The 25,927-nt window shown below is 47.5% G+C and overlaps 2 protein-coding genes across 3 annotated transcripts in view; one reads left to right on the top strand and one right to left on the bottom strand.

Moving 5' to 3' along the window:
• Nucleotides 1-25,927, top strand: part of LOC135814296 (myotubularin-related protein 9-like) — a 165,544-nt gene that overhangs the window by 12,043 nt on the left and 127,574 nt on the right. The window contains exon 14 of one of the 2 annotated variants that reach the window (XR_010553169.1): nucleotides 195-357. Coding sequence is in view for 1 of the 2 variants with exons in the window: in XM_065327395.1 (XP_065183467.1) it covers nucleotides 195-258 (64 nt within the window). In the remaining variant the exon portion in view is untranslated. Of the gene's footprint in view, nucleotides 1-194; nucleotides 579-25,927 lie in introns of those variants that run through there. The other variant, XM_065327395.1, reaches the window with a different exon arrangement.
• LOC135814293 (tyrosine-protein kinase JAK2-like) lies at nucleotides 361-20,939 on the bottom strand. The gene is made up of 29 exons (XM_065327391.1): nucleotides 20,608-20,939; nucleotides 19,099-19,326; nucleotides 17,767-17,888; nucleotides 17,173-17,362; nucleotides 16,479-16,586; nucleotides 15,485-15,586; nucleotides 11,465-11,606; nucleotides 10,299-10,347; nucleotides 9,912-10,137; nucleotides 9,707-9,755; nucleotides 9,197-9,324; nucleotides 7,868-7,972; nucleotides 7,534-7,688; nucleotides 7,191-7,272; nucleotides 6,533-6,666; nucleotides 5,993-6,137; nucleotides 5,649-5,692; nucleotides 5,378-5,438; nucleotides 4,810-4,867; nucleotides 4,572-4,603; nucleotides 4,180-4,208; nucleotides 3,903-4,014; nucleotides 3,683-3,742; nucleotides 3,311-3,434; nucleotides 2,971-3,041; nucleotides 2,539-2,610; nucleotides 2,209-2,363; nucleotides 1,456-1,582; nucleotides 361-1,000 (listed from the first exon to the last, which is right to left on the bottom strand). The coding sequence occupies exons 1-29, from the start codon at nucleotides 20,701-20,703 to the stop codon at nucleotides 851-853; spliced, it is 3,156 nt and encodes a 1,051-aa protein (XP_065183463.1). The 5' UTR covers nucleotides 20,704-20,939; the 3' UTR covers nucleotides 361-850.

Below are 25,927 nucleotides of genomic sequence, written 5' to 3' on the forward strand. Positions count from 1 at the left end.
TACATGTACAGCTTCAATCAATACATTGTTTGCCTTCCGGTGGGTTGTATCCAGGGAGTTTTATACCCGGAAGAGGCCGCGGTACGCAAAAGCTCAGGCTGTGTGCATCACGACACTTGAGGGAGCCCCTGGGTAGAAATGGTCAAGTTCTGCAACCTGTGGCTTACTGGGTGCTTTTTTATTATCTGTTGCAGGGAGTTGGAGAGGCTACAGCAACTAGTCCGGGAAAAGAATCTTGGTGCAGCATCATCGGCGTAGTTTCAATATTGTGTTCGCTGTTTACCGTGTCCACTGCTGGCAGTGGCACTTTTTTTTCCAATCCACAACCCCGCTTTTCGCTTGCTTTTCCCAGCTAGTGTCTGAAATTGTGAAAATGAAAATGTTACTTTAGTAAATAGTAAATTTCACAAAACAGTTTTGAGTTAAAGTAATTAAGTATGCACACAGTCCAGCTGTGACAATGCACCAACAACAAGGTTCTTTTCTTCTTTCGTTGTCTAGAAATTAGAGATTTTCACCAATAAAAAAAAAGATGTGGATTGAGGTGCCAGAAGAGCATTCTCAATTTCACACAATAACGACACGTGTATGATGATGTGCCGGGGCGACTGTTATTTATATTCTACAAATAAATGTTGAAAGCATAGCAGATCAACTGCATAGTAAGCGTAAGAACAATAAAAGGGGCAAGGGGAGGGGGGGGGGGGCAGGATATGGATTAGGTATTTTCAAGTTGGCAACATCACACAGGTAGCATTCATATGGTCAGAAACAGGCATGGCTGTCGGTTTTACGACCTAAGAATCTACTAGGATATCTTTCACTTGCCAGTACGGCGTTTAGGGTGGTTTTAGAGAAGCGACAGTTGCTGTGCAAGTTGTGCAAACGTTGGCCGATCATCCGGTCTATACTGCCAGCAGGTCTGCATTACAGCGTAGACTTTGGCAGGACATTCTTCTGGCTGATCTAATCGATGACCTTCCTCCAGCAGTCCCAATACCTGAAATAGTACAGCAGTCATGAAAAGAGAGACCGAGAGAGAGAGACCGAGAGAGAGAGACGAGAGAGAGACGAGAGAGAGACGAGAGAGAGACCGAATAGATCAGAACTACCACTAAGTGATTAAGAACTGAATGTCCCATTAGCCACGTCTACTAGTACCCTGTCTGACAGTTGAGTTTGAAACAGTACAGTAGAGGGTCGGTCATGAAACAGGGAAGAAAAACTGATCTCAAGTTCATGTAACTGCATCACCACAAGCCATTGAGTAAATTGAAGCGTAGCAAAACACCACGAGAAGATGCCCGAGGCATTGGAAGAATCACTCTTTGGAGTTGTTCTTGTGGTGGTGCATGTACTTCGAAGTAATTTTTCGCGCGAGTAAAAGAAACTGAATTCCGAGTACATGTACTGGTGTCTTTTCTTCATTTCTCTGCATTGTGCCTGGACACTTACCTCCTGTCCACCCTTGCCCTTGTATGGCTTCTGTCCGTAGCTGAATAGCTCCCAGCAGGTAACGCCGAAACTCCACACATCACTGGAGCTGGTGAACTTCTTGTAGTACATGCACTCCGGTGCATACCTACATGTACAGCAGTCAACATAATGAGCAGGACAGCAGGACAGCAGGCAGTCTCCAGTTACAGTACTGATCAATGAAATCCGATCAAGCGAGTGAATGCCATGCCGGGCGCTGTGCAGCCCTGGACCTGCGAACACCGGGATGTGAACCGGTGCAGGGTGCGCACTTGATTCACGTGATCAGATTTCATTGATCAGCACTGTACTAGTAATGCTGGCTAAAGCCGTGTCTTAATCGCCGCGCCGAGCACGGCAATGCAATTGAATTACTGGGTTGATGTATGGAGGTTTCGCAGTATATCATCAGCTGAAATGCTTTGGCAAGGCGGCAGCGCAGCGATGCACTAGCTCAAGTAGCGAATCCACTAGTTCACCTCCGTAACATCCTTTGCATAACCTGTGAGGGGTTCTGCACTCACATGCATACAGGCCTCTGTCACATGCCAATCCTCAATTTGCAAGTAATACGACATACGTACGCACCTGCAATGACACTGCACGATTACGGGTGTTGAGATCTGTGCGGAAAACATACTGGTTTGCTCTTCCATTGGGAGTCACAAGACATTCCGTCCCTACAGCACCTGCTAAAACTCAGTACAGTCTGCATGTGTGTGCGTAACTTACCACTTTACAGGCCAGAGTCCCATTGCACCAGCTGTGTAGTAGTCGCTCTCATTGAACATACGCGACAGTCCGAAGTCGGTGATTTTCACCGTCTGCGGATCGGCTACCAGAATGTTACGGGCAGCCAGGTCACGGTGAACAAAGCGTTTGTTTTCCTGCAGCACCGTGCACCAATCACAACGAAACCATTCCACAGATTTCACTGTCAATGTGTCCAGTCGAGTTGACCTTTGATATTCATGCTTTAGTGCATGATAGACAACCAATACAGACATGCAAGCGTACATGCAGACGTACATGCATACAAACACAAAGCAGCACAGCACTTACCAGGAATTGCATTCCCTTGGCGATCTGCAGAGCAAAGGAGGTCAGTGTGGGAGCTCTGCAAGAGCGTTTCACCTGGAAGCAAAGACGAACATAGATGCACCATAGATGGTCATACTCAATACTCAATGCTACAGTTGCGCTCACTGAAATCCGATCCAATGATTATGATGTGCAAAGCTGGTGCCTTCAACTTCCACGGCCCTTGACGCCCTGGAATTGGAACAAATTCGGCTGGACGTACACATGTACACATGCAATGATGTAATGGGAACTGGTCCAGGACGCCAGCTTTGCACTTTGGGTCAGATTTCAGTGAGCACAACTATACATGCAGTCAACCTTCTTATACAAAACCTGTGAATTCAAAAGGTAGATTGGGACAGTGGGCTGTGGATAAAACTTTCAGAACAGACGAGCAAAACAACAACTCACATTATCCTGTGTTAGGTAGGAGTTCAGTGCTCCGAGCGGAACAAGCTCTGTAATCAGCAGCAGTTCATTGTCTGTAAAGGAAGACAGCGAACAGCAAGAGAGCATTACATTACAATTATTCTTCGATGCGCTTTTGTCGCAAATTCCCAACATGTTTGCCAATACATGTACTAGTACTTCAAGTAATACCGATCCCGTGTAACATCTGTTGAAGACTTTCCCCGTATTCAGGCGTATTGCATTACAGAGGATATGATAGAGCCAAGCAGGAGACGATAATTTATTATATCAACATGGTTATTAATTTTTTTGATTAACTGAAAGACCATGCCGATCTCACCTGTGCAAATGCCCAGAAGACGCACAATGTGCGGATTGTCCAGTGCAATCATAGTCTTTGCTTCTCGGAAGAACTCTTGTCGCTGTTCGGGCGTGGCGGAGGAATGCAGGCTCTTGACTGCCACCTACAACACAAGGGACAGGCATGGGGAGAGAACAGAGATAGTCTACCAAGGCATCCCACGCGACCGCGCGCACATCAAGCATCCTGGTCTATGCTACTTCGTGGGCAATATTGGTCAGGAAAGGGAGATTCTGTAGACCTACTCCCTGCATTGACGGCTCGTTTGCTTGGTGACATTGGCTGTAGTATGCTTGGTGACATTGGCTGTAGTATGCACATTGCCAACAGCGCAAGTAGACTGGCACATACCTGCACTTTAGATCCATCAGATCTCCGCCAAGCTGCTTGCTTGACAAATCCAAACTGACCCTGGAAGAGAGACATTAGGTACAAGGCAGCATGAGATTGGTGAATGGAGTTTCAGACTAGGCAAAATCAGACCTGTTGAATCCAAGAACTATGTTCACCTGTCATGCACAACCTTGCTGATTTTAAACATCCAAATACTCAGGCACGCACACAATCCTACCTTGCCAAGATCTCGGCCGAACTTAAGGTCGGAAGCATTGATGACGTCCGCCTGAGCAAGAACAGTGGATGCGTCTGTTGACACTTGACTGCTGCTCGTGTTGCGTCGTGATCTGTGAACATAATACATACAGTCCATTCACACAGTGAATTGAAATTAATTCTTATTTTCAAGAAATTTGTTGGTGATCAAAGAAAAGGAGAAGAAAAAGGCGATAGCATAGAGTTCAGTAAAAATTGTAGACCGCCATTGATCTCATAACAATCAGTCCACTTACCCTGTTGATCCCGTTGACCTGGGCGAGTCCTACAAACCACAGTGAGCAAACAGCATAACAGCCGGAAATCAGCTGATTCACTAAGTGCGATTTTGAAAATCATGGGCAGCCGGATCACGGGCAGCCGGATATGGCCTCCGCCATCTCTTATGTAAGTTTAATGTAAGTCATATTAGTTGCAACCTTCAGCACCAGAAAACAGCTCCATATTAAACCCGACTCTCTGAACAATAGCGGTATGCATGTACTAGTACATTATTGTATTGCTCACACAGACACACAGGCACACAGACACACAGACACACAGACACACAGGCACATAGACACACAGACACACAGACACATAGACACATAGACACACAGACACCCAGTACAGTGTAGAGTGTACATACCTGGCTGCGTGTGGACGTATGCCGCGTAAGCTCTGAGGTAACACACAGGTACAAGCATGCGTACATATGGACTACAGTATAGCAAGAACAGTAAGAGGGTACAACACGCATACTGCCACCCAATGATTGGATTCTTAGAAATTTACTGTAGTTGAAGCTAATGTTAGCAAGGTCTGGACAGTCATTGTATGCTGGCAGTCATTGTATGCTGGCTCAAAGAAGTGTTGACACCACTCACCTGGTACTTTCACGCAGTCTCGAAGCTGGGAGCGCACAGATGCAATCGTTGGCCGACTCTACAGCACGAGCGCAGGAAAAAAAAGAACAACTGAACTCAATAGGTTCCCGCATATCTCGCACATAATCAGTTTCCAATGGTTTGTCCCTTCTAACCTGTAAATCTGTGTTATATTAGTACCAGAGGTCATTCATAAGTTCGAGGTATCAACAGAAAGATAAAATTGACTGTCACCATCAGGACTCAAACCAGGGACCTTCAATATACGAACGTTAGAAGGCGATATAGGCCAGTGATGCGCCGAGCTGCTAACCACTGAGCTATGGTGTAGGCCACCAATCACGTTTTCATTTCCGTGGAAATCTCGTACAGGATGTGATCACCTGGAGATGCGGTTACAGCAGACAGCCTACTACATGTAGTGCAGTCATGTTCCTGCATGTGTCGTAGTCACCGGGGTGACAATGTCCAGATCTGAACAGATACACTACTGTACTTTGACCAATGGCATGGCATGACTGATTGTACAGATATGTAGGCTACTGGCATTGTGTATTTCTGTACTTACCTCAGCTGATGCCTGCCAGCACTGGCCAATGATCTTGAACACCTCGTCGGAGCACAGCGGTCTGCAAGGATATGGTAGCAAGAATACTGGCAAATGAGGGCTTGGCTTGCACCTTCAGTCACCTTCGTCTTTAACAGTTGTGAGTGAACCTCCCCGATCGCTTGTGGATGTATGTGCGGCATGCAGTGGAAAAGTTGTCACATGTGAGAGAACTGAGTCTGAAGCCTGCTCAGTAAGAGCCGCCTGCTGGTGAACCTAGCCTGGCACTTACCCTGGTGAAGGTGGCCGCTGTCCTTTCTGGATGGCACTGGCTATCTGCAGATGGAGAGTAGGGAAAACAGGAAACACACAAGAGCAGGGTTACATGCGCTTTCAAAAGGCCGACTTATTGCGAAGATTACCTTGGGTTATAAAACATCTGCTGGAGCCCAGGTCATGATAAAGCAGCTATTTCCTGACTCCTGAGGGAGACTACAGCAACCAGTTCATGGTGGATGTGTAAGAAAGGAAGTTATTATCCAAGGAACACGACTATAAAGTTTACCTTGTCTAAGAATAGCACACTTGAAAAACCCTTGAACCCTGCATGCCAGTCATAAAGAAAGATTTCCTTACTGCAGACTCGGCAGTTCCCATGAACGGTGTCTGTGCTCCTAGCGTGAACACCTCCCACAGTGTCATACCACACGCGTACACATCCGACTGCAGGGTGAGTGGCTTGGCTGACAGGCACTCTGGAGACAGCCATGGGACTTGCGACCTGCATGCAGAGCACACCAGTCAAAAACTGGTTAGAGGGGGGGGGGCAATGTTATGTAACCGCAGTTGGGGCTTGCTTTGAACTGCGGTATTGACAGATGGCGACCATTGCAACAGAAGTTACAGAACACATGAAAACCTGGTCAAGTGATCACCTGGTGCCGCTGTGCCCATGTTTCTATGATAATTATAGGATGAGTGTACAATGTGCGTTCAGAGACCACATGTGTTCAAAGACTATGATCGGCCAGTCCCATGGGTGGTTGCTGAAATTAGAGTTTTCCTGCAATTTACATAATTCAAGCAGTGTACCAAGGAGAGATTCCGTTGAGCACAACAAATTTACTTAGTAGCATCATTCCCTATAGCACTGAAGTGTTGCGTAAAGTCACTCACTTTCCGGGACCAGTCAGCATGTAATTGGTGTCCATACTAGAGATCTGTTGCAGTAGTCCAACATCACTGAGCCGTAATGAGTCACGGTTTGCCACCAGCACACTGTGTGCCTTCAACCCACCGTGAACAACACCCTGCACAGTGCAAAGAAGAAGGGCGGGATAGATAGATCGCATTGCGACACAGTGCATACCATAGCACAAGTTTTGAAGGAAAGCACTGTACAGAAGAAAAAAGTAAATTATCGTGTCCGTTCCCGAAGAGAACTCACGACGGCCGCTAACACCCGGTAAACCCTAGCGGCATATGCAGCGCCTAGCACTGTACAGTAGAACCTGTCAAGCGGCGACCACTCTGTTAAGGTGACCACCTGTCTCAGAAGACCACTGAAACCAGGACCACGGGATGCTACTTCCAGTCAAGCGACCCTGGGGTAAGGAGACCACCTGGTAACAGAGGCCACGTTTTGGAGGTCCCTTGAGCGGTCCCTTGAGTTTTCACTGTACACGAAGGTAGAATAGTTCAATTGAACCCTGTCGGCTGCTCTTAGTGTTGAATCTGCTGATCAAAGATGTGGACAGCAACAGAGGATTTGCCTAGCTGTGTGTTTGCAGAGCAATGCACTGTATTATAACTATACAATTACACAGAGGCTTACTTCACCAGCTAGAAATGCCATGCCATCAGCTATCTGATAACAGTACTTGATTAGTTGCTGTGGAGCATTAGCCAGTGAACCACTGCAGACAAAGGGGAAGAACAAGCGAATCAAAACTGAACTGGCTGGTAGCATTCAATTTCATGGCAAGCTCATCTTCTTGCCATATGTATCTGTTAGGGCTGCAAGCATCTATCTGTAACAAGCACTTCCCAAGTGGCAATCCCATGCACACACACACGCGCACACACACACACACACACACACGCACACACGCACACACACACACACACACACACACACACACACACACACACATCATCATCAGCACTGTGCCCGTTACCTTTCTCTCTTTAGATAAATATCCAGTGCACCGTCCTTCACTTTCTCGTAGATCAGCATGGTCATCTCCGAGCCAGTGCTATGGCATACACCAAACAGCTGGCACACTGCATTGTTCTTTAGCTTGCACAGCGTCTGTACCTGACCAGCAATGTGCTGTAGTCCGGCGCAACACACAGCCAGTAGGAGCACACAGACAAGCAGAATATTGCCACTTAGCGGTGTGCAAAGGTTAATATTGATCTTGTCATGATGTCGTAACTGATAATGATATTTAAAGTGTGTATTTTTTGCAGTAACCTAACTACTTCTATCATGCAGTACATACTACTTACATGCTGTAGGAACGGCATCAAACTGTGCAAGGACTTGGCAACGCATGGTGTGGGCGATGTTGCGGATTTCTTCCATTGTGCAAGGTGAGTGGTGCCGAACATACCCTGTTGCCAGTTCAATGCACACGCGCACACACACACGCATGCACGCACGCGCACACACACACACACACACACACACACAATGATACAATGTACACACACATACACACACACACACACACACACACACACACACACACACACACACAATCCACACATAAAGACACATCAGTGCACTACTGTCTACATTACATGCAGTTTATACTATTCTCCTGGTCCAAGAGTATACTAGTACTGTGCTATGACATTCTCAAATCATGTGTGTTTCAGGGAGGTGTGTGTGTGGGGGGGGGGGACATGTGTGTTTCAGGGAGGTGTGTGTGGGGGGCATGTGTGTTTCAGGGAGGTGTGTGGGGGGCATGTGTGTTTCAGGGAGGTGTGTGTGTGTGGGGGGGGGGGACATGTGTGTTTCAGGGAAGTGTGTGTGTGGGGGGGGGGGGCATGTGTGTTTCAGGGAGGTGTGTGTGTGTGGGGGGGGGGACATGTGTGTTTCAGGGAAGTGTGTGTGTGTGGGGGGGGGGGGGGGACATGTGTGTTTCAGGGAAGTGTGTGTGTGGGGGGGGGGGGGAGGACATGTGTGTTTCAGGGAAGTGTGTGTGTGGGGGGGGGGGGGGACATGTGTGTTTCAGGGAAGTGTGTGTGTGGGGGGGGGGGGGGGGGGCATGTGTGTTTCAGGGAGGTGTGTGTGTGGGGGGGGGACATGTGTGTTTCAGGGAAGTGTGTGTGTGGGGGGGGGGCATGTGTGTTTCAGGGAGGTGTGTGTGTGTGTGGGGGGGGGGGGGACATGTGTGTTTCAGGGAAGTGTGTGTGTGGGGGGGGGGGGGAGGACATGTGTGTTTCAGGAAAGTGTGTGTGTGGGTGGGGGGGGGGGCATGTGTGTTTCAGGGAAGTGTGTGTGTGTGGGGGGGGGGGGGGAGGACATGTGTGTTTCAGGAAAGTGTGTATGGGGGGGGGGGGCATGTGTGTTTCAGGAAAGTGTGTGTGTGGGGGGGGGGGACATGTGTGTTTCAGGGAAGTGTGTGTGTGTGTGTGGGGGGGGGGGGGGCATGTGTGTTTCAGGGAAGATGGAGGGGGGGGAGGGTTGGAAGGGACGTGTGTGTTTTAGAAAAGATGGGGGGGTCAGGGAAGTGGTGGGGGGGGGGGGGACTTGTGCGTCACAGGGAAGGCGGGCAAGGGACGTGTGTGTGTTCAGGGAAGGTGTGGGGGAAGGCACAGCTGCTCTCTCACCTGTCCAAGAACAACCTGCAGATCTAGAGCTGCAAATGGAATTTCATACGGGCCGAGCGGCATAGCGGGGGACGGAGGTGCAGCTTGGGTTGGGGTACTTGGCTCTGATGGTGGTTTTGGTAGAACATCTGGGAAAAACAACATGGGCCAAAAACGAGGCATTGTATGAAGTTGTAGTATGATAATTAGCAGCAGCCATATCCCCTCCCCTCCCTTCACCTCGCCATTTCGCAAATATGGTGTGTAGCTGACCTGCTCAGGCCCCTTTTGGGGTTTGTTCTCCCCAGTCAGGCTTCGACTAACTTACTCTCTTGGTACAAATATCATCATTACTGGTACCATCAGCTGTTTGTCAATAGCTAGCCCATTTCACCCCTTCAGTGTGTTACACTGGTGACATGGATATCATACCATGACACGTGCTGGGTGGCTAGACTGTGACTTTGTACTCAATCCTCTAACAGAAAATACCGCCACGTACGGTGATCAAGTGCCACGGACGTTACTTACTGTGCTGTGCTGGCAGGACGATCTTTCCTAGCTGACAGCATAGACCATCCTATGGGTCATCCAAGATCAGGGAGAGAGAGAGAAAACATAGACTTCAGTCAACGCCAGAGGGTAATAGTTCATCAACAGCTCATCACCAAGAAAGTGAGGAACAGGTAGTGCCAATAAGCAACACATTAACAGAATTTAACACAGAGGCACTCACACGACTCTTCATGTAGTGTTCCAGGAGATCGGGCAAGGTCGACCAAGCAACACCTCCTTCAATGGCATACTTTGCGTCTTCGTTCTTGGCAATAAAGTAGTGCTTGGCATCTCCTTTGTACGCTAACGACAGGCCATAGCAGCCCGGGTTTCTGGAATTTTCCCGAACAAGGTACAGTCCATCTGCCATGCCATCCTTCTGGAGGATCTTGAGTGCCTGGTCACGTCTGTGGAGGTGTGACAAAGATCAGGGTAGATAAACCAAACGTGTCTCCACACACAACCGTCGGAGCAGTATAGTGCAAAAAACTTGTCTCAACACACAACAGTCGGAGCAGTATAGTGCACACTACGGTACAGGAGCCCTGTCATCCCCCAGTGTACTTACGTAATCGGTCCGTGCGTGAAGAACCGAGGAACAACACTCTTCTGCTTCGCTGCAAAATTGAATCCAGACAGAGCAGGTCGGACAGGACAAGGAAGTCAGTTACACATTAGGAGATGCAACCCAACACCAAAGTAGATGATGCACAAGTTGCCCACCATGCAGACAGTGCATACCGAAATAGGATTAAGCTAACTTAGCTGGGCTCCTGGTTCTTATCTGCGACATTCCAGAGTAGGTTCATGTGCAGATCAAGTTCAACCACAATCAACAGTTACCACCCATTTCCTTGCTCTCACACGCACATGCCTCCCAGCATCATCCGAGTGTACAATTGTCCAATACCACCACGATGGTGTAGATCCAAGTTTTCCTTGTGCCCCGCAGTGTTTTAGGGTGGAACTGAGCTCAACACATACAGACTCTTACATAGTACAGGTATCAGCCATTTTGTAGACGGCACTATAGATCACTATGGTTAGAGCAAGGAGGACAGTGAGAGGGAGCTAGAGGCTGCAGTGTAGAGGCACCACAAAACCTTCATGGTTTGGGCCTGTAAGTACCAGTTTCAAAAACGACCAACAGCTTAGGTCCAGACCGTCCACACCAGTACCTGCTACCTGCAGGACCAGGTTGTTTGGTGTGCTAACATAATACCCGGTATAATGTTTACTGCCGGTATGACCCGGTATAATGTTCACTGCCGGTATGTTGGTATGCAATTACGCTACCCTATACGGTACACCCTATAGGTCCATGGTGAGCCACTAGCTCAATACAAGGCATTGTTTAAATTTGTTTTGCCCTATGGCTAAGTCGGTTCTTATAGTCCGCAAACTCCCAACGCAGCTACTACACAGCTTCATTCCTCAACTCCAAAAACGGCCTCTTTACTGCGATTCAAATCAATAATATACACCAAAATTTCTGGCCTGGCCCATCATCATTACCAAGCTTCACCCTCTCCCCCGCCACAACCTCCTCTATACTCAGGGGTTTCTTTGCTTTCTCCCTCTGAACTTTGCCCCCCCCCCCTGATTCGTATGCCAGTACAGCCATGACCTTGAGACCAGTGGCTGGATGAGCCATGCAACCGCCTCATCCGTACCAATGCTCCCCACTGTTGCCTTGAAGCCCCTTGTTTCCATACATGTATTTTGTCGACTTACGTAAATCAGGCTTGAAGGAGTTCGGAACCGGGGCCAGTAGGCCCTGCAGAACACAATTTGCTGGATTGGCAAGCAGGCGGTAATACGCATCCATCAGCACAGCACATGTCTCCGCCGCTCTCGGAACATCAAATGTGTATGCCTGTCAAATAGCAATAAACACAGCAGCAGACAAGGAACCAACATGACTGTGTTCTCTGATCATTGTGAGATGGGAACAAATAACATAAATGCTCCAACATACACATGTGTTATAGAGTACTACACCTCGTCTTCATTGTCACTATTGCCCTTCGGCAATCACCAGACAACTAATACATGTATCTGTATTTGCACACACAATGGACTGGATGCAGGTGTCCCAGCATCCAATATGCTGCGTTTTATGCAAACCACCAGCTATGCTTGATACATGTGTTACCTAATTGAAAGCTATGCCCAGGGGCATGCGCAGATGGGGCGTGGGGGGGGGGCATACCCTTGCATCAAAAACAAAACAAAAAACAAACAAAAAGCGTTTCAAAGACAGCCATTTGAGGACTACCCAAAACCACCTGGATTCCTACCATTTTCAGGCGAAAAATCGGTATTTTCTAAAATTGATCTAGTGTCATAAAATTTGGTTCTAAAGAGACGTAGACGTCAGTAGGCAACAAAAACCAAAGTTTCTACATCATATATCCATTATAGAGGTCAGAATGGTCAATTCAAAATAGGTGTATGTTGCGATTTTCTCCAAAAATCGGGATTTTCAAAAATTGATATAGTGACCTAAAGTTTGATTCTAAAGAGACATTGACATCAGCTGTCATCCTCAGAAAAGTAAAAAAGGATCACACTGTTCATCCTCACTATCGCTGCTCATAAAGATAATGCCGAGGGCCTCAGACAAGGAGACACTTGACAGGTTACGTGTCATCGGCACTCTCAACAAAGTAACAAGTCGCATTCTCTGAGTATACTCAAATGTGGCCGGTTCTCCACGGGACCGACGCGGATCGACTGCGACATGCCTCACATTGACGAAGAATCAGATCGTACTCGTCTGAGCAACATATGAGCGACTTCAAGCACCTAAAAATATATCGATATCGCAATTTTCTCAAAAACGGATATACTCGTCTTTAGGAATCCAGCTATACCTTAAAAAACGGATATATTCGTCCTTCGTTCTCAAAGGGTTAATATAGCAACACGGACGACTAATTGCACTGTAAGCATTTCCTAAATGTCGACATGTGAAACGATGATCGCAAAGCACACAACAAAAGAATACAATCATGTAGTATAATCACCGTTTTGTTTCGCTCTTTTTCCCCTTCTTTCACTTTTATTTGTCCCTATAAGATTTGTTTCAAGTAGTCCCCCTTCCATTTCGCTCCGGAAAACAAGTGTTTCACCCACTTCCCGTGCATTGTTTCATAAAACTGTAATGTCGAAAGAAAAGGCGACAGCACCGATGCAATCCACATTTGGTAACCGAACGTTTTCGCTCCCTTCTCATCATGGGTAAGTACAGGGAATAATGGAAAAATGTCAAAATACAGCATAATAATAAATTGCTGTATTTTGACATTTTTCCATTATTCCCTGTACTTACCCATGATGAGAAGGGAGCGAAACCGTTCGGTTACCAAATTGGTTTACTTGACCATGTGGATTGCCTCGGTGCTGTCACCTTTTCTTTCGAAATTGGATACGCCTCCAATTTTTTCCTTACAAAACTGCAATGGTCGGTTTCTCAACACTGGTTTTCACAAACATGTGTCCGGGTACTTCCAAATCATGGCGATCCACATTGAAGTCCAGTGATATTTTCAGTGAAGCGGTCTAGTTCTGTGCGATTTATCGTGCTGAACGTGTAACTGAGAAAACAAGGAAATCCAAGGAGCAGGCATCACTTTTACCCAAAATCTCGCCCCAAGCCACCGCTTTCCAAGTGTGGTTAGGGTTCGCAGATCGTGGCGAGATGTATTGAAATTTGTTAGTAGTTTTGAAATTGAGTGTAGAGGGTATTTTATTATCGAGGATACGAATTTTTAGGTCTAGCATGATAACGTCTGTATTACTTTGTTCGTTTTGTAGGTCTAGCATGATAACGTCTGTATTACTTTGTTCGTTTTGTAGGTCTAGCATGATAACGTCTGTACTTATAGAGATATCATAGAGCTATCATAGAGCTATCATAGAGGTATCATAGAGATAACGAAACAAGCTTGTAACCCACTCCTTTGCACGGTCCCGCTCTTCTGTCATTATTTTAATCCTACTTTACTTCCTAAATTGTGTTCCTTTGCATTGACGACACTGACTTTGTCAGTATATCCTGCGAATGGTTAAAACCCTGTTGGAGCCAATAGCTGCGAAAGTACTAAAGGATTGGAATCTGTTTGTCAATGAAGCTCTTCCGCCAAACCGATCGTGTGGCAGAGCAGTGGAGAATGACGAAGAACTTGGGGTCCATCATGGGCGACGATGAAGATGTCACAAGACGAAAACAGCTGGCTGCTAGAGCATTCCAATCCATGTTTAGCCCTTGGAAGCGTAAGGACATCAGTGAACACTTAAGGCATACAGGCGATGGAAACTCTACTCCCCACAGAAATAGTGTGGAAGAAGTATCAATCCTTTTTTTGGCCGGCCCTTAAAAAGCTGCGAGACCACAAAACAAATCTGCAAATAGCTGGAGCTAACCTACTCGATGAACAAGTACGCTGTAGTGCTAAAACACCCCACAACGCTCTCCGGTACAGGCCTAGGAAAACCGGTCACGAACCATTCGATGAGAAATTGGCTCAAATAGCAGCCGATACTAACCTAAAAGTGCTTGAGATAGAAGTAGCTCGCCACCAGGACCTCTTCAACGAGGCACATAAGAACCTTAACGCAGCTATTGCCGACTTACCACGAGCCATAGATTCTATTATCGCCGAGAAAATGAATGATACCCCACTCATTCACCGACCTAGTCTAGCTGAACATATCATGACATTGTCTGATAAACCTAAGGATCCGTCTCTACAACGCATTCGTGCTGCCGGTCCTGCTCTACAATTGTGGCACATGGGCGCTTACAGCCACACATGAAGCTCGGCTGGACTCGTTCCACCGCAGGCAGCTCCGAAACCTCCTTGGAATCAGCTGGCCACGAAAAGTCAATAGCAGCGCTCTCTACAAACGATGTGCAGCGCACCTGATCAGCCAGATCATAAAAGCAGCACGGTGGAGGCTGTTCGGGCACGTACTACGTCTGCCAGACAGATATCCAGCTGTTATAGCAATAGAGAGTTATTTCCACGTGCAAGCTTCTCGTTGGCGTCGCATACCACGCACGACACTGCCGGTTGTCCTGTCGTGGGACCTCCGGTGTGTAGGGAGGCAAGGCATCACAGACTTGTCTGGCCTGCACTCCCTCAGAAACTTGTCGCGTGGGCTTGACAGTAGGCTGCCTTGTGCCGCTCCGTCTGCGGCTAACATCAGAGAGGACATAGTTCTGTGAACTCCGTCGTTGTTCCGGCACACACAGTGCAACAATCTTTCGCCCGGGCATTTGTTTGTCCGTTTAAAACTGTCGTTTGTAATGATACTCTGTTGATAGAGACTACAGAGTATGCCTCTCGGGCCTCGATTGGTTCTGCATGCATGCATATCGTGCTTCGTGCTAGCTATAGGTATGTTTTTCTTGACTCTTGTCGTGTTCTCTATTGTTGCCTGTCCCTTTCCCGTATCCATTCAGCATATGCGAATCTGTGGGCATTTATCCTTTGGAAATTGCTGACATTGACGTGGAAATGCGATCAATAAAAAATAAATAAACATCTTACAATTCACAGAGTAGGATGTGATGGAACCTGAGGGTATCGCCATTCGAATGCTCACAAATACGCACACACACATGCACACACACACACACACAAACACAAACACACACGCGCGCACACACACGCACACACACGCAAACAGAATACCGAGGCAAGCAGGATTGACATTGTGTTGAGCTACACTGTGACATTGACCTACCTCATTGCGACTACCAAGCACAGTGATCTGCATGACAGAACCACCTTTACTCGTAGACACTATATTGACACCAGCTAGACTTCCCCAGTCTGACACCAGCCTCTGTAACCCAGAGCAAAAGATAGGGGACCACATGACACAGGAATTACATCGGTAAACAAGATGGGGGCAATCATGATAGCTGCAACAGCATTCTGTGCCACTCACTGCATAAAACACAGGGATGTGTCACATGCAGGAACCTCTCTCTTATTGCTAACGTATATTTTCCGGAGTACAAGCCGCACCTCCTGTTTGTGTGTGTGTGTGTACGTGTGCATGTGTGTGTGTACGTGGTGTGTGTGTGTGTGCGCGCGCGTGTGTGCGTGTGTGTGTGTGCGCGCGCGCGCGTGTGTGCGTGTGTGTGTGTGCATGTGATAAGGCCATCTTTCTTCAGATCGATGTGGGTCTTTGAAAAATGCCGGTTGAATGAGTAGAATATACCCATAGCCATGCTTTTCACGGCGGCGTCTGATAGCCAGCATCGTCGTACTCGTCACCTTCACTCTTGTAGCCACCATTATCATCGCTGTCATCATCACCATTGTATTTTTTGCCAGTTACGTAGGCTACCGCACTTTACTCCGCCCCGTTCATTCTACTCCGGAGTATACGCCGCACTGGCTTTTTTTCTGGGTAAATGTTGAGTGTTGCGGTGTTGGGGTGAGGCTTACACTACGGAGAATACGGTACTTACAATATTCTTGCTAACGAAGAACACAGTTCTCTCCAGGAGGAGAGCATTGTGACCATACATATTATACAAGAGGAGTATATGGAAGCAGCACCTCCAGTCGCCAAAAGACATTCCCTAGCTAGACAGATTTCTCATCCAGGTAAAGAGCAGATATTGCCTATAAAAGTGCCTGCACATAAATAAACGCAGCTCAATTTGTGCAGCGACGGGACTATGCAAGCCTTTTTAATTCAAGCTGGCTGCACTACAAGTACTTACCCTGTCCGTGGCGCCAACAGCTGCCGATAGCTCTAGAATACCTTGGCCTGGCATGATCCAAACCTCCACTGGCTCCTGTATGGTTTTGCCGGCATGGGTCAGCACGTCCTGCACGGCACGCAAACCAATCACAATGATGAGTATGCAGGTTTTAAACATGCCCATATACATGTGCTGTAAATATACAAATTTTCGGCAGCTATTTAATTTCGGCTATATTCGGCACCGACCCAAAACGCCTAAATTAAAACGCCGATGAAATTTTTCACAGCATCTGTCGCACTATACCATGCCCAGGCTACCCCACGCCGAAAATAAATCGCCGCCGAAATGTCAAAAATTGTGTGAAGTGCCGAAATTTTGTATATTTACAGTACATGTAGGCAGGTACACAGCTTAAACCATTCATTCGGGGAAGAGACTCGCTTGCCTGTACGAGTGAGTGATGTATCCTCATGGCAGTTCATCCATGTATGTTTCCACCATCGTGATTACACAATTTATAGTGTTATTGCAGTAACCCAGCCTAGTCTCCAATGCACTGGCATACATATACTCAATAACCCATACAACCTCTCATCTGTGTGTATTTAAAACTGTATTGGACTATTTGTTAGCATTGCTCGGCTCTATCACTGACAATGTTGTTACTGATCATGGCCACCGGGATTCCTGGATGTCAATCTGATCATACCTTGCTTGCCTTGAAGCCATGCGCTGAGAAGCCTGATGTGGCTTCCAGGATCTCCACGTAGTGCACCTTGCAGGCATTGGGTTGCAGCGATGCAAAGTTACCCAGACTCTCCAACAGAACACGTTTCACCTCTTTAGTTTTGTACAAGCTGAGGAATGATGGCGGCACAAATTGCTCCAAACCGGATTTTCTGCACCGAAGGAAGCAACACAACATTGATGAGCAAACTGTGACAAGCCGAGGTGAATGTCAAGGTTAGCCTTCATGCTGGGCGAAGACCGTTGGTATGACACGCTTATCTCACTCTACCATAACCCCAAAGCAAATCCTCCTCCCAGGAGCACCACATGCACTGGCTGTGCAGTGAGCTCGTACAAAGCAAACACGTAATGTGACTCGATGATGGCATTCAACACCACACTGCACATGATGATGATAATGTAGTGTATTGGCTATGCCACTCAACTACCGTGTGAACAGAAGTCACACATGGTCGGGATACATGTAATCTAGTACATGTACTTCCACAAAGCCCACACGTACAGTGCAGACAGCTCAGTATACATATCCAGTACATATCCACTGTATACTTACATTGCACTGTCAAAGTCAATGCCAAGTGACTTCATTGCCACGGCAATGTCGAGGCATGCCAGTCGTAACTGGTTATCCCGGGACACCATGGGGAAGAGGTCAGCTACAAAGTCCCATTTACACTTTGCACAACAACAAACACACACAGAGAAAAGAGACAAGCATGTGCAGAGAGACAGAGACACACACACACACACACACACACACACACACACACACACACACACACACACACACACACACACACACACAGAAAGACAGAAAGACAGATAGACAGATAGACAGACAGACAGATGGACAGATAGATAGAAGAGAACAATTATGATGATGCTAAGCACAAATATCCTCATGGCCATCTGCGAAGCACGTGCACCTCATTCTTTTATGCAGTCAACCATTCTATCAGCAAAGCAGTTTTGATCGAGTGGGAATGCACACCAGCGTGATAAGCAATCAAGGGTGAATATCGGTGAAATACACAGTTACCGTATTTTTCCGGTTGTAAGTCGACCTTTTACGACTTAAAATAGAAGGAGAAAGGGTGGGGGTCGACTTACAACCGGGATTCGACTTATAACCGGGAACTATCAGTATCTTACAAAACAAGACCTGCACTGCATGTACGAGTGCACCATGTTTACACATTTTTGCCAGTTTATTGTCCTTTTTCAAGGATTGGGACGTTATATCCTCCAATAAGGAATGTTTACATGATTTGTTGAGGTGTTAGTAGCAGGAGGTGGTTAGTAGTGCTTCTTTGGGTGAAAACTTTAAAACGCAGAATTGAGACCTCCAGATAGGGGGGTCGACTAATAACCGGGGTCGACTTACAACCGGTAAAATACGGTATACTCACCACATGTGCTGTGTGTGTGTGTGTGTGCTGTGTGTGTGTGTGTGTGTGTGTGTGTGTGTGTGTGTGTGTGTGCGTGACAGTTATCTGGCGCAAGTCTTGATCTGTCTCATTCCGATCTTTTTCGCTATCGTTGCTATAAGAGAAATCCGTGGGTGCACATCCAGTGCATTTGCAGATTTGCGTGCTTCTCTTGCGACGGGCGTATACATGGTGGTGGTGGTGTGTGTGTGTGTGTGTGTGAGAGAGAGAGAAAGAAAGAGGGCGGGGGGGGGGGGGGGTAAGAAGGTACAGGTATAGTCTACTGTCAATTCTGATTGCAAGAGCACACGGTGTCTGAGAGCCACATTGCACTATTGTACCTCAGCACAGCGTGCGTGCGTGCGTGTGTGTGTGTGTGTGTGTGTGTGTGCGCGCGCATGTGTGTACGCATATGCAGATATGATAACATCAACACGGCCACAGGGTGGCATAATCACCTGTATGAAGTAGTAGTCGAACGCTATTGCATCCACTCTCTGAAGCTCCACGGCATTCTTGTGACGGAGATGAATGCGCAGCCATAGCTGCAGCGGAGCCTCACTGCGGTCCAATGTTCGGAACGGGCACAGGCTGTGAAAGACCTGGTCCTTCTCGTACGCCAAGCAGAAGAAGATTCGCGCCGCCGGTGCTACCTTGATGTAATTGAGTGCAGCATCGAGGATTGACTGCAGTCACATGAATGTAGGAAAACAACGACGTACATGAGACCAGCAAGTGCACACCATGCACACTATACTGCAGCAGAGTCAGCAGCACATGTCACACGCGTAAGCACAAGGCTGATCCGCTGCGGTACAAATACAAGTCATTGTACATGTACAACTGGTACCAGGACAAGTACATAGTTTCATCTGTTGGCATACCTGAGGCTGAGCGACCTCAGAGCGGGCTGGGAACCCTGCAAAGGCGTCATTCATTCGTGGTCAACAAAATTTAATACTAGTAGAAGCATGGGAAGAGCACTGTGCCCGCGCAGCATGATGATTATGCATGAGTTTGGTAAGCTAGTGAAAACAAACAGCTTGGCTTTGGTCGCTTCTGCAGCAGAGATGATAATTATTGCTACAAAAGTGCTGTAATCAGTCTTAGTCAGTCGTCGGCTTGTTACAGGTACCGGCTTCAGTGGCGACTGGACGACTTACTCAGCAAAGCTAGCAAGCTTGATGAGCCACGCCATTTTTGGTCTTTCGTTCGCTTCCAAGATCTTCTACTGTACTGGTCTAGTTTGGGGCTGAAACGGTTGGATGAAAGGAGTGTCCTCCGCGCAACACACTATCCGCGGCTGAAGCGGTGCTATTTTCACAGACACGCGCTTAGGGAGGTTTCTGCACGGTGCGTGATACGAGGCAGGCAGCTGTGCTAGAGTAATGGCTAGTCTGCGCGGCAGCCGCGGCTTGACAAGGACAGAGAAACAGGAGCAGGTGAGCGTAGTTACGACACAGAGGGAAACAAACCCCCAGACAAAAACCAGGCCTACTTCAGATGCCACAGCGTGAGAACACATTTTACCTTCCGCTTCTGAGCGCAAGTACAGTACCATTGAAAACAGGCCAAATAATTATCGTCCTTCCTGCGACAACCGGCGTCCATGAAATGTAAGACCAACTAATTAGGACGATTGCCCTTCTATTTTTGCTTGTTGGCCAAACCGGCGCGCAGTGAAGAACTTCGCGCCAAGGAGTCAAGGACCGACGACAACACGGTGTAATGTAGCAAAGGCGAAGGGTATTCGGTGGAAAGGTTCACCATGTTCACCATGCATGGTTTGCTGGGCAAACGCGCCATTTTCACACGCTGTGCCCATTCTCCCATCTGTGGGCCTCTTCACCTCTTCGTAGTTCTGTTTTCATGAGCTACGCGCGCGCGCGCCGGGCCGCTTAGTTCACACAGTCATTATGACGCATGGCGGGTTGCACTGTTTACCTGAACCATGACAAGATTCTCACCTTCACAGCAACACCTGGTTTGAAATCGATGGCCAGCTCCTGGTGTCCCGTGTAGAAGTTGACACAGCCCTGCTTCTTCTTGCGAAAGACGCTCATCTCTGCGCCCTGGTCCCTCCGCCGCACCGTGCGGAGCCGAGGTGTGCTACACTCCGAGACCACTCCCTTCCTTCACGGTCCACGCACACTGTGTCTAAAGCCGGAGTATAGTTACACCATTGAATGGCGAGGAGGATGATATCTCAACCTCTTCCTCCACTCCGCCACCGATGTTACCCCACGCCTTCACTTTAGCGTGAACAGAGAATACATGTACACGCATTGAGCTCACGTAAATTTTGTGTGACCGCCCCGGAGCGAAGACTACTATACACTCTGCACTACAGTCTACTGGCCCGGCGTTGGGCTGATAATAAGTGATATCACCATTGTAATTGACATTGTCACCATTTTTATGCTGATCTACCTGTCAATACATCGCAAAATTATACGCCATTTTGCGAGTCAGTGGAGCTGAAGAGTCAACTGTCAAAAGTGTCAAGGTGTGGCCCAGGTCGGTCAGGCAGCGTCTGGTGCCGTGTGCACGGTACAGGTTGTCGTCAAGAGACAACAGTCCGACTCAAGGCTGCGAAATGGGGAGGGAGTTACAAATTAACAAAATCCACACCCCAACCTCTCCTTTTTGTTCGAAGTTCGAGTTCTCTTGTCAGTGAATACTAGTAGTACCCCCCCCCCGGCCCCGCCCCCCCCGGCTTGTAATCAAGAACTGTGCTAATGTTCTTGTCTATGTCATCATGGTCATTGCACTGGTAGTTTCAGGATCAAAATCGCAGTTCGCTAGATTGCGTGAATGCACCAATGTGGAAAGTAGTGCCCTCTCTCATGAATATACAGTACCGTACTAGCGACCATATTTCGAACAAAACGGTGGTTGTTTTATCTTGGCTCATTCCGGCCAAGTACGTACATGTATGGCCTTTTGGCTGGGACACCTGAAATCTCAATGCTACAGCCCTGCGCGTCATTGGACAAAAACAACACGGATGGATTGTGGCCATGAGCGCACTCATTACATACTCTATAACTAAAAAGTATAAGTCCTGATTCCGACACCTTATGATGATGTTGTGCCAGTGGTGAGTGGAGAGAGAAGTATGAACTGTATGATCGGTTTCCACATTCCACAACTGAGAGTAGTCGCGACGTGTCGAGGTGTTGGAAAGACGTACACACTGTAACAAGCCGGACGCAGGAAGACAGATCACCCGTGATCAAGCAACGCTACTGTTTCCGAAAACAATCCCTGGATGAGACGTCACTAGTGCCGCCAGGAGCTGACAATTTTTGTACAGTGTACTACGAGCTAATCACGAATATGAGCGCTATAGCATGCATTGTGTACCATGGTGACGTGTACAGGGTTGAGACGTACGTGTGCGACCAGCGACACCAAGAACGTGCTATTTTGTCGATGCCTAAGTGGACATGTATAAAGCAAACACAACAGCTTTGAGCATTCTGTTAAAGGGGAAGTATACCCTAAAATCAAATTTTCACCAGTTGTAGTCTTCTGGGTGCTGAGTCGAATGGTCTTGGTCCGAGGAAGCTGAGACGCTCTCTTCCTACTTGAATCCCAATCGAACTCGCGCACTTCCACCGAAACTGGGTGACTGCGCCCTACTAGATGGGGATTTGTATGCAAAATGTCACTAAAAGCGCCATTTCGTTCTTATAAAAGCACGGATGACCGCGATTGGCCCATATGTTGTAGTCTTTTGGACGCTGAGTCGACTGGTTTTGGTCCGAAAAGGCTACGATGCAGCGTTCCTCCTTTATTCCCAATCGAACATGGTTGAACAAGCGGTCACGTGCTCCTGGGTGCCCAAATCACCTGGTCACCGCGCCAGCAGGCGACAACTTTCACACCAAGGTTCAACTCGAGTGACAGGACTGCACCCAAAAAAGGTCAAACAGGCTAGTAAGTTGTACCCTGCAGTGCAGGCACGGTGACCAGGTGACTGGTGTACGCAGGAGCACGTGACCGCTTGTTCAACCATGTTCGATTGGGAATAAAGGAAGAACGCTACATCGCAGCCTTTTCGGACCAAAACCAGTCGACTCAGCGTCCAAAAGACTACAACATATGGGCCAATCGCGGTCATCCGTGCTTTTATAAGAACGAAATGGCGCTTTTAGTGACATTTTGCATACAAATCCCCATCTAGTAGGGCGCAGTCACCCAGTTTCGGTGGAAGTGCGCGAGTTCGATTGGGAATAAAGGAGGAAGGGAGCGTCTCAGCTTCCTCGGACCAAGACCATTCGACTCAGCACCCCGAAGACTACAACTGGTGAAAATTTGATTTTAGGGTATACTTCCCCTTTAACGCTGGCGGCTACATAAGCATGTACCTCATGAGCTCACGGTCACCCGTTTTTACCCGGTAGTAGGCGGTACTGTACTCGGCAACACCTCATCCCGGCAACACTAAAGCTTACCCCCGTTTATGCCGACAACACCGTTAATACCCCGGCACCACATCAGCCTGGCATACTGCGTACATCGCCGAGTCCGACGTCACGGGTTCCGGGGGGGTGTATTTGTATTGCTTCTATTTTACATCGCAAGTCAAACGGGCAATCATGCCCAATGTTATGATGACGATGGAAAGGGAGAAAGATTAAGAACAAGATTAGTTGTAAAATAGCAATGAAAAATATCAATTGTGCACTCATAATCATGTATAAACAATTAAAATGAAACAATTCAAGAACGTTTTCGTGTGACCATCATCAGTGGAACATCGTCACATAGTAAGAATCACTAAAACAACCAGTTATATAGCTAGAGTAACATGAAAAGAAGCGTGAGAATGCAGCACAGCTAGCGGTTATGCATAACGCGTGTAGTGTGAACCTTTGCAGTGTATCTGAGAATGGTAGCAGTAGATGAATGTGGCAGCTGTGAGTGCGTGTGAACAAAAACTGGTGAGTGCGTATTATTTTAAAAGTGTGAGTGCTACAATATTTTCTTTTTGCTTGTAGTAGCGCAACACACGAATCTGGTGTCACTCTTGACGACAACAACACGGCATGGGAGACCACCGGACGATCGTTCGTTCACAAACCCGACGGCGGTAACGGAAAGATCACCAGGAGAACGAAATGAAAATGGAGGAAAAACGAATCTGAGGAGAAGCCAGAGACTAGCGGAGACACGACTGAGAAAAATGGAGAAGGCGGAACCAGTAGTGGCAGGTGAAAGTACGGGCGCAGCAGTGAACACGTCAAGGAGAAAGAAGCGATGGCATGAGGAGATGGAGATGGAGGATGATGATGGGGATGAACAGGATGGTCAGGGGGAAAGCAAGGGTGAGCAGGAACAGGAAGTGGAGGATGAGAGTGATACGGACGAGGAGGAGTTCGACATCGACAAGAGCAAGTCTGCCATCTACAAGCATTTGGTGTCCAGTCCGGATTGTCGTAAGTTGTTTGACGATTCCTGGTTTAGTGTTATTTGTCGCGCGCGTTTCTTTAAGCAGTTGCAGGTGTTGGAAGCTGTATATATTCGCACACGTGACCCTGTTCTATGCAAGCAAAAAGAAAATGTTGTAGCACTCACACTTTTAAAATAATACGCACTCACCAGTTTTTGTTCACACGCACTCACAGCTGCCACATTCATCTACTGCTACCATTCTCAGATACACTGCAAAGGTTCACACTACACGCGTTATGCATAACCGCTAGCTGTGCTGCATTCTCACGCTTCTTTTCATGTTACTCTAGCTATATAACTGGTTGTTTTAGTGATTCTTACTATGTGACGATGTTCCACTGATGATGGTCACACGAAAACGTTCTGGAATTGTTTCATTTTAATTGTTTATACATGATTATGAGTGCACAATTGATATTTTTCATTGCTATTTTACGACTGTTGTCTCCTCGTCGGTTATTTAGACAAGATTAGTTATCCTGGATTATGGGGAGTGAAGAAAACGGCGAGTCTAGGAATCTCTCCTTAGATCATCAACATTGGTCATGAAAGTAGACTTTCAATGGACGTGAGAGTTGAGATGTGCTAGGTCAGGCCAACTAGAGGGGAATGCTAGGCTGTGAAATTCCGAAGTACATCCATTCTGTGTTTGTTTTACGAATGCATTGTAAATCCAAGGACAATCATCCCCAAACGGATAAAATCTAAGATAACCTGGATAGGTGGAGTAAAGAAAACAGTGAGTATGGAGAACTCTCGGGATAGGGAACATCCTAGCATTAGCCATGAAAGTAAACTTTCAATAAACGCTTGAATCGGCATGTGGTAGGGCATGACTTAAAGGACGAGGGCAAAAGATTCCACAACTTAGCAGCAGCAAAAACTGGTCTGTGAGATCCCGAAGTACTGCGGATGTTGGGAAGGGGCAGATTGCAGGCATCCTGACCTCTGGTGGCAGTGGTACGGGGCAGTGAACTGTATTCCAGGCGTGATTTGAGCAGCAAACTGACATTGCCGTGAAGTATGCGGTGTACGAGAAGCCGCAACTTGCAATCCGCCCGCTCGACAGCCGGACAAATGCCGAGTTGGGCATACAGCTGCATAGTGTGGGCACGCGAGGGCTGGGTTGTGATGCAGCGCTTATCCAGTCTGATGAGGGTCTGTTTGAGGCTTGCTGAGAGGCTGGCGAAGTAGGCGTTCGAGGCGTAGAGTAGGTCAGGTCTTCTTAGAACCACGCGCACGGTCGGTATCTCGGCCTTTGCCTGTGTACTCGTCACCGTGTAGTGCTATGCTGTAACCTAGACTTACACCATGCCATGTATGGTACCTGATTGTGACTGTTCTAAGTTAGCGTCATGTCCACGCATACTAGTAAATAGCTTTATCAAAGCACAAACAGTAAATCCACGAGCATCACGATGTACGAAGATGTACGAGTTCATAGCCGTAAATAGCTGACCCTACATGTACAATCATGGTATTACTGTAGTATATAACCCAATACCACAGTGAAACCTGTCCAAGACGACCGCTCAAGGGACCTTCAAAACACGGTCTCTGTTACCAGGTGGTCTCCTTATCCAGGGTCATTTTACTGGAAATAGCCTCCCTTGATCCTGGTTCCAGTGGTCTTCTGGGACAGGTGGTCGCCTTATCAGAGTGGTCGCCTTGACAGGTTTTACTGTAGTTCAATGCTAGTATTAGATAAACCTTGTTATAATTCACACATGTTGTTAGTTTGACAGCATGAAACAAGGTGGAGGACGCTGTGTTCGGAAACAGTGACCTACATGTACATGTAAGTCCTTACTACGACCATCTACGGTT

The sequence above is a fragment of the Sycon ciliatum genome, chromosome 4, assembly GCF_964019385.1.
Source record: "Sycon ciliatum chromosome 4, ocSycCili1.1, whole genome shotgun sequence".
In the NCBI taxonomy this organism is placed as follows: Eukaryota; Metazoa; Porifera; class Calcarea; order Leucosolenida; family Sycettidae; genus Sycon; species Sycon ciliatum.

Excerpts from the sequence above, each read along its gene's own strand:
- LOC135814293 (XM_065327391.1), bottom strand. The coding sequence starts at position 20,703 with ATGAGCGTCTTTCGCAAGAAGAAGCAGGGCTGTGTCAACTTCTACACG. Across the intron at positions 9,756-9,911 it reads AACACTACATGAAGAGTCGT|GATGGTCTATGCTGTCAGCT; the intron begins GTGAGTGCCTCT and ends GATGACCCATAG. Across the intron at positions 7,689-7,867 it reads TGATGCCGTTCCTACAGCAT|CACATTGCTGGTCAGGTACA; the intron begins GTAAGTAGTATG and ends GCCGGACTACAG.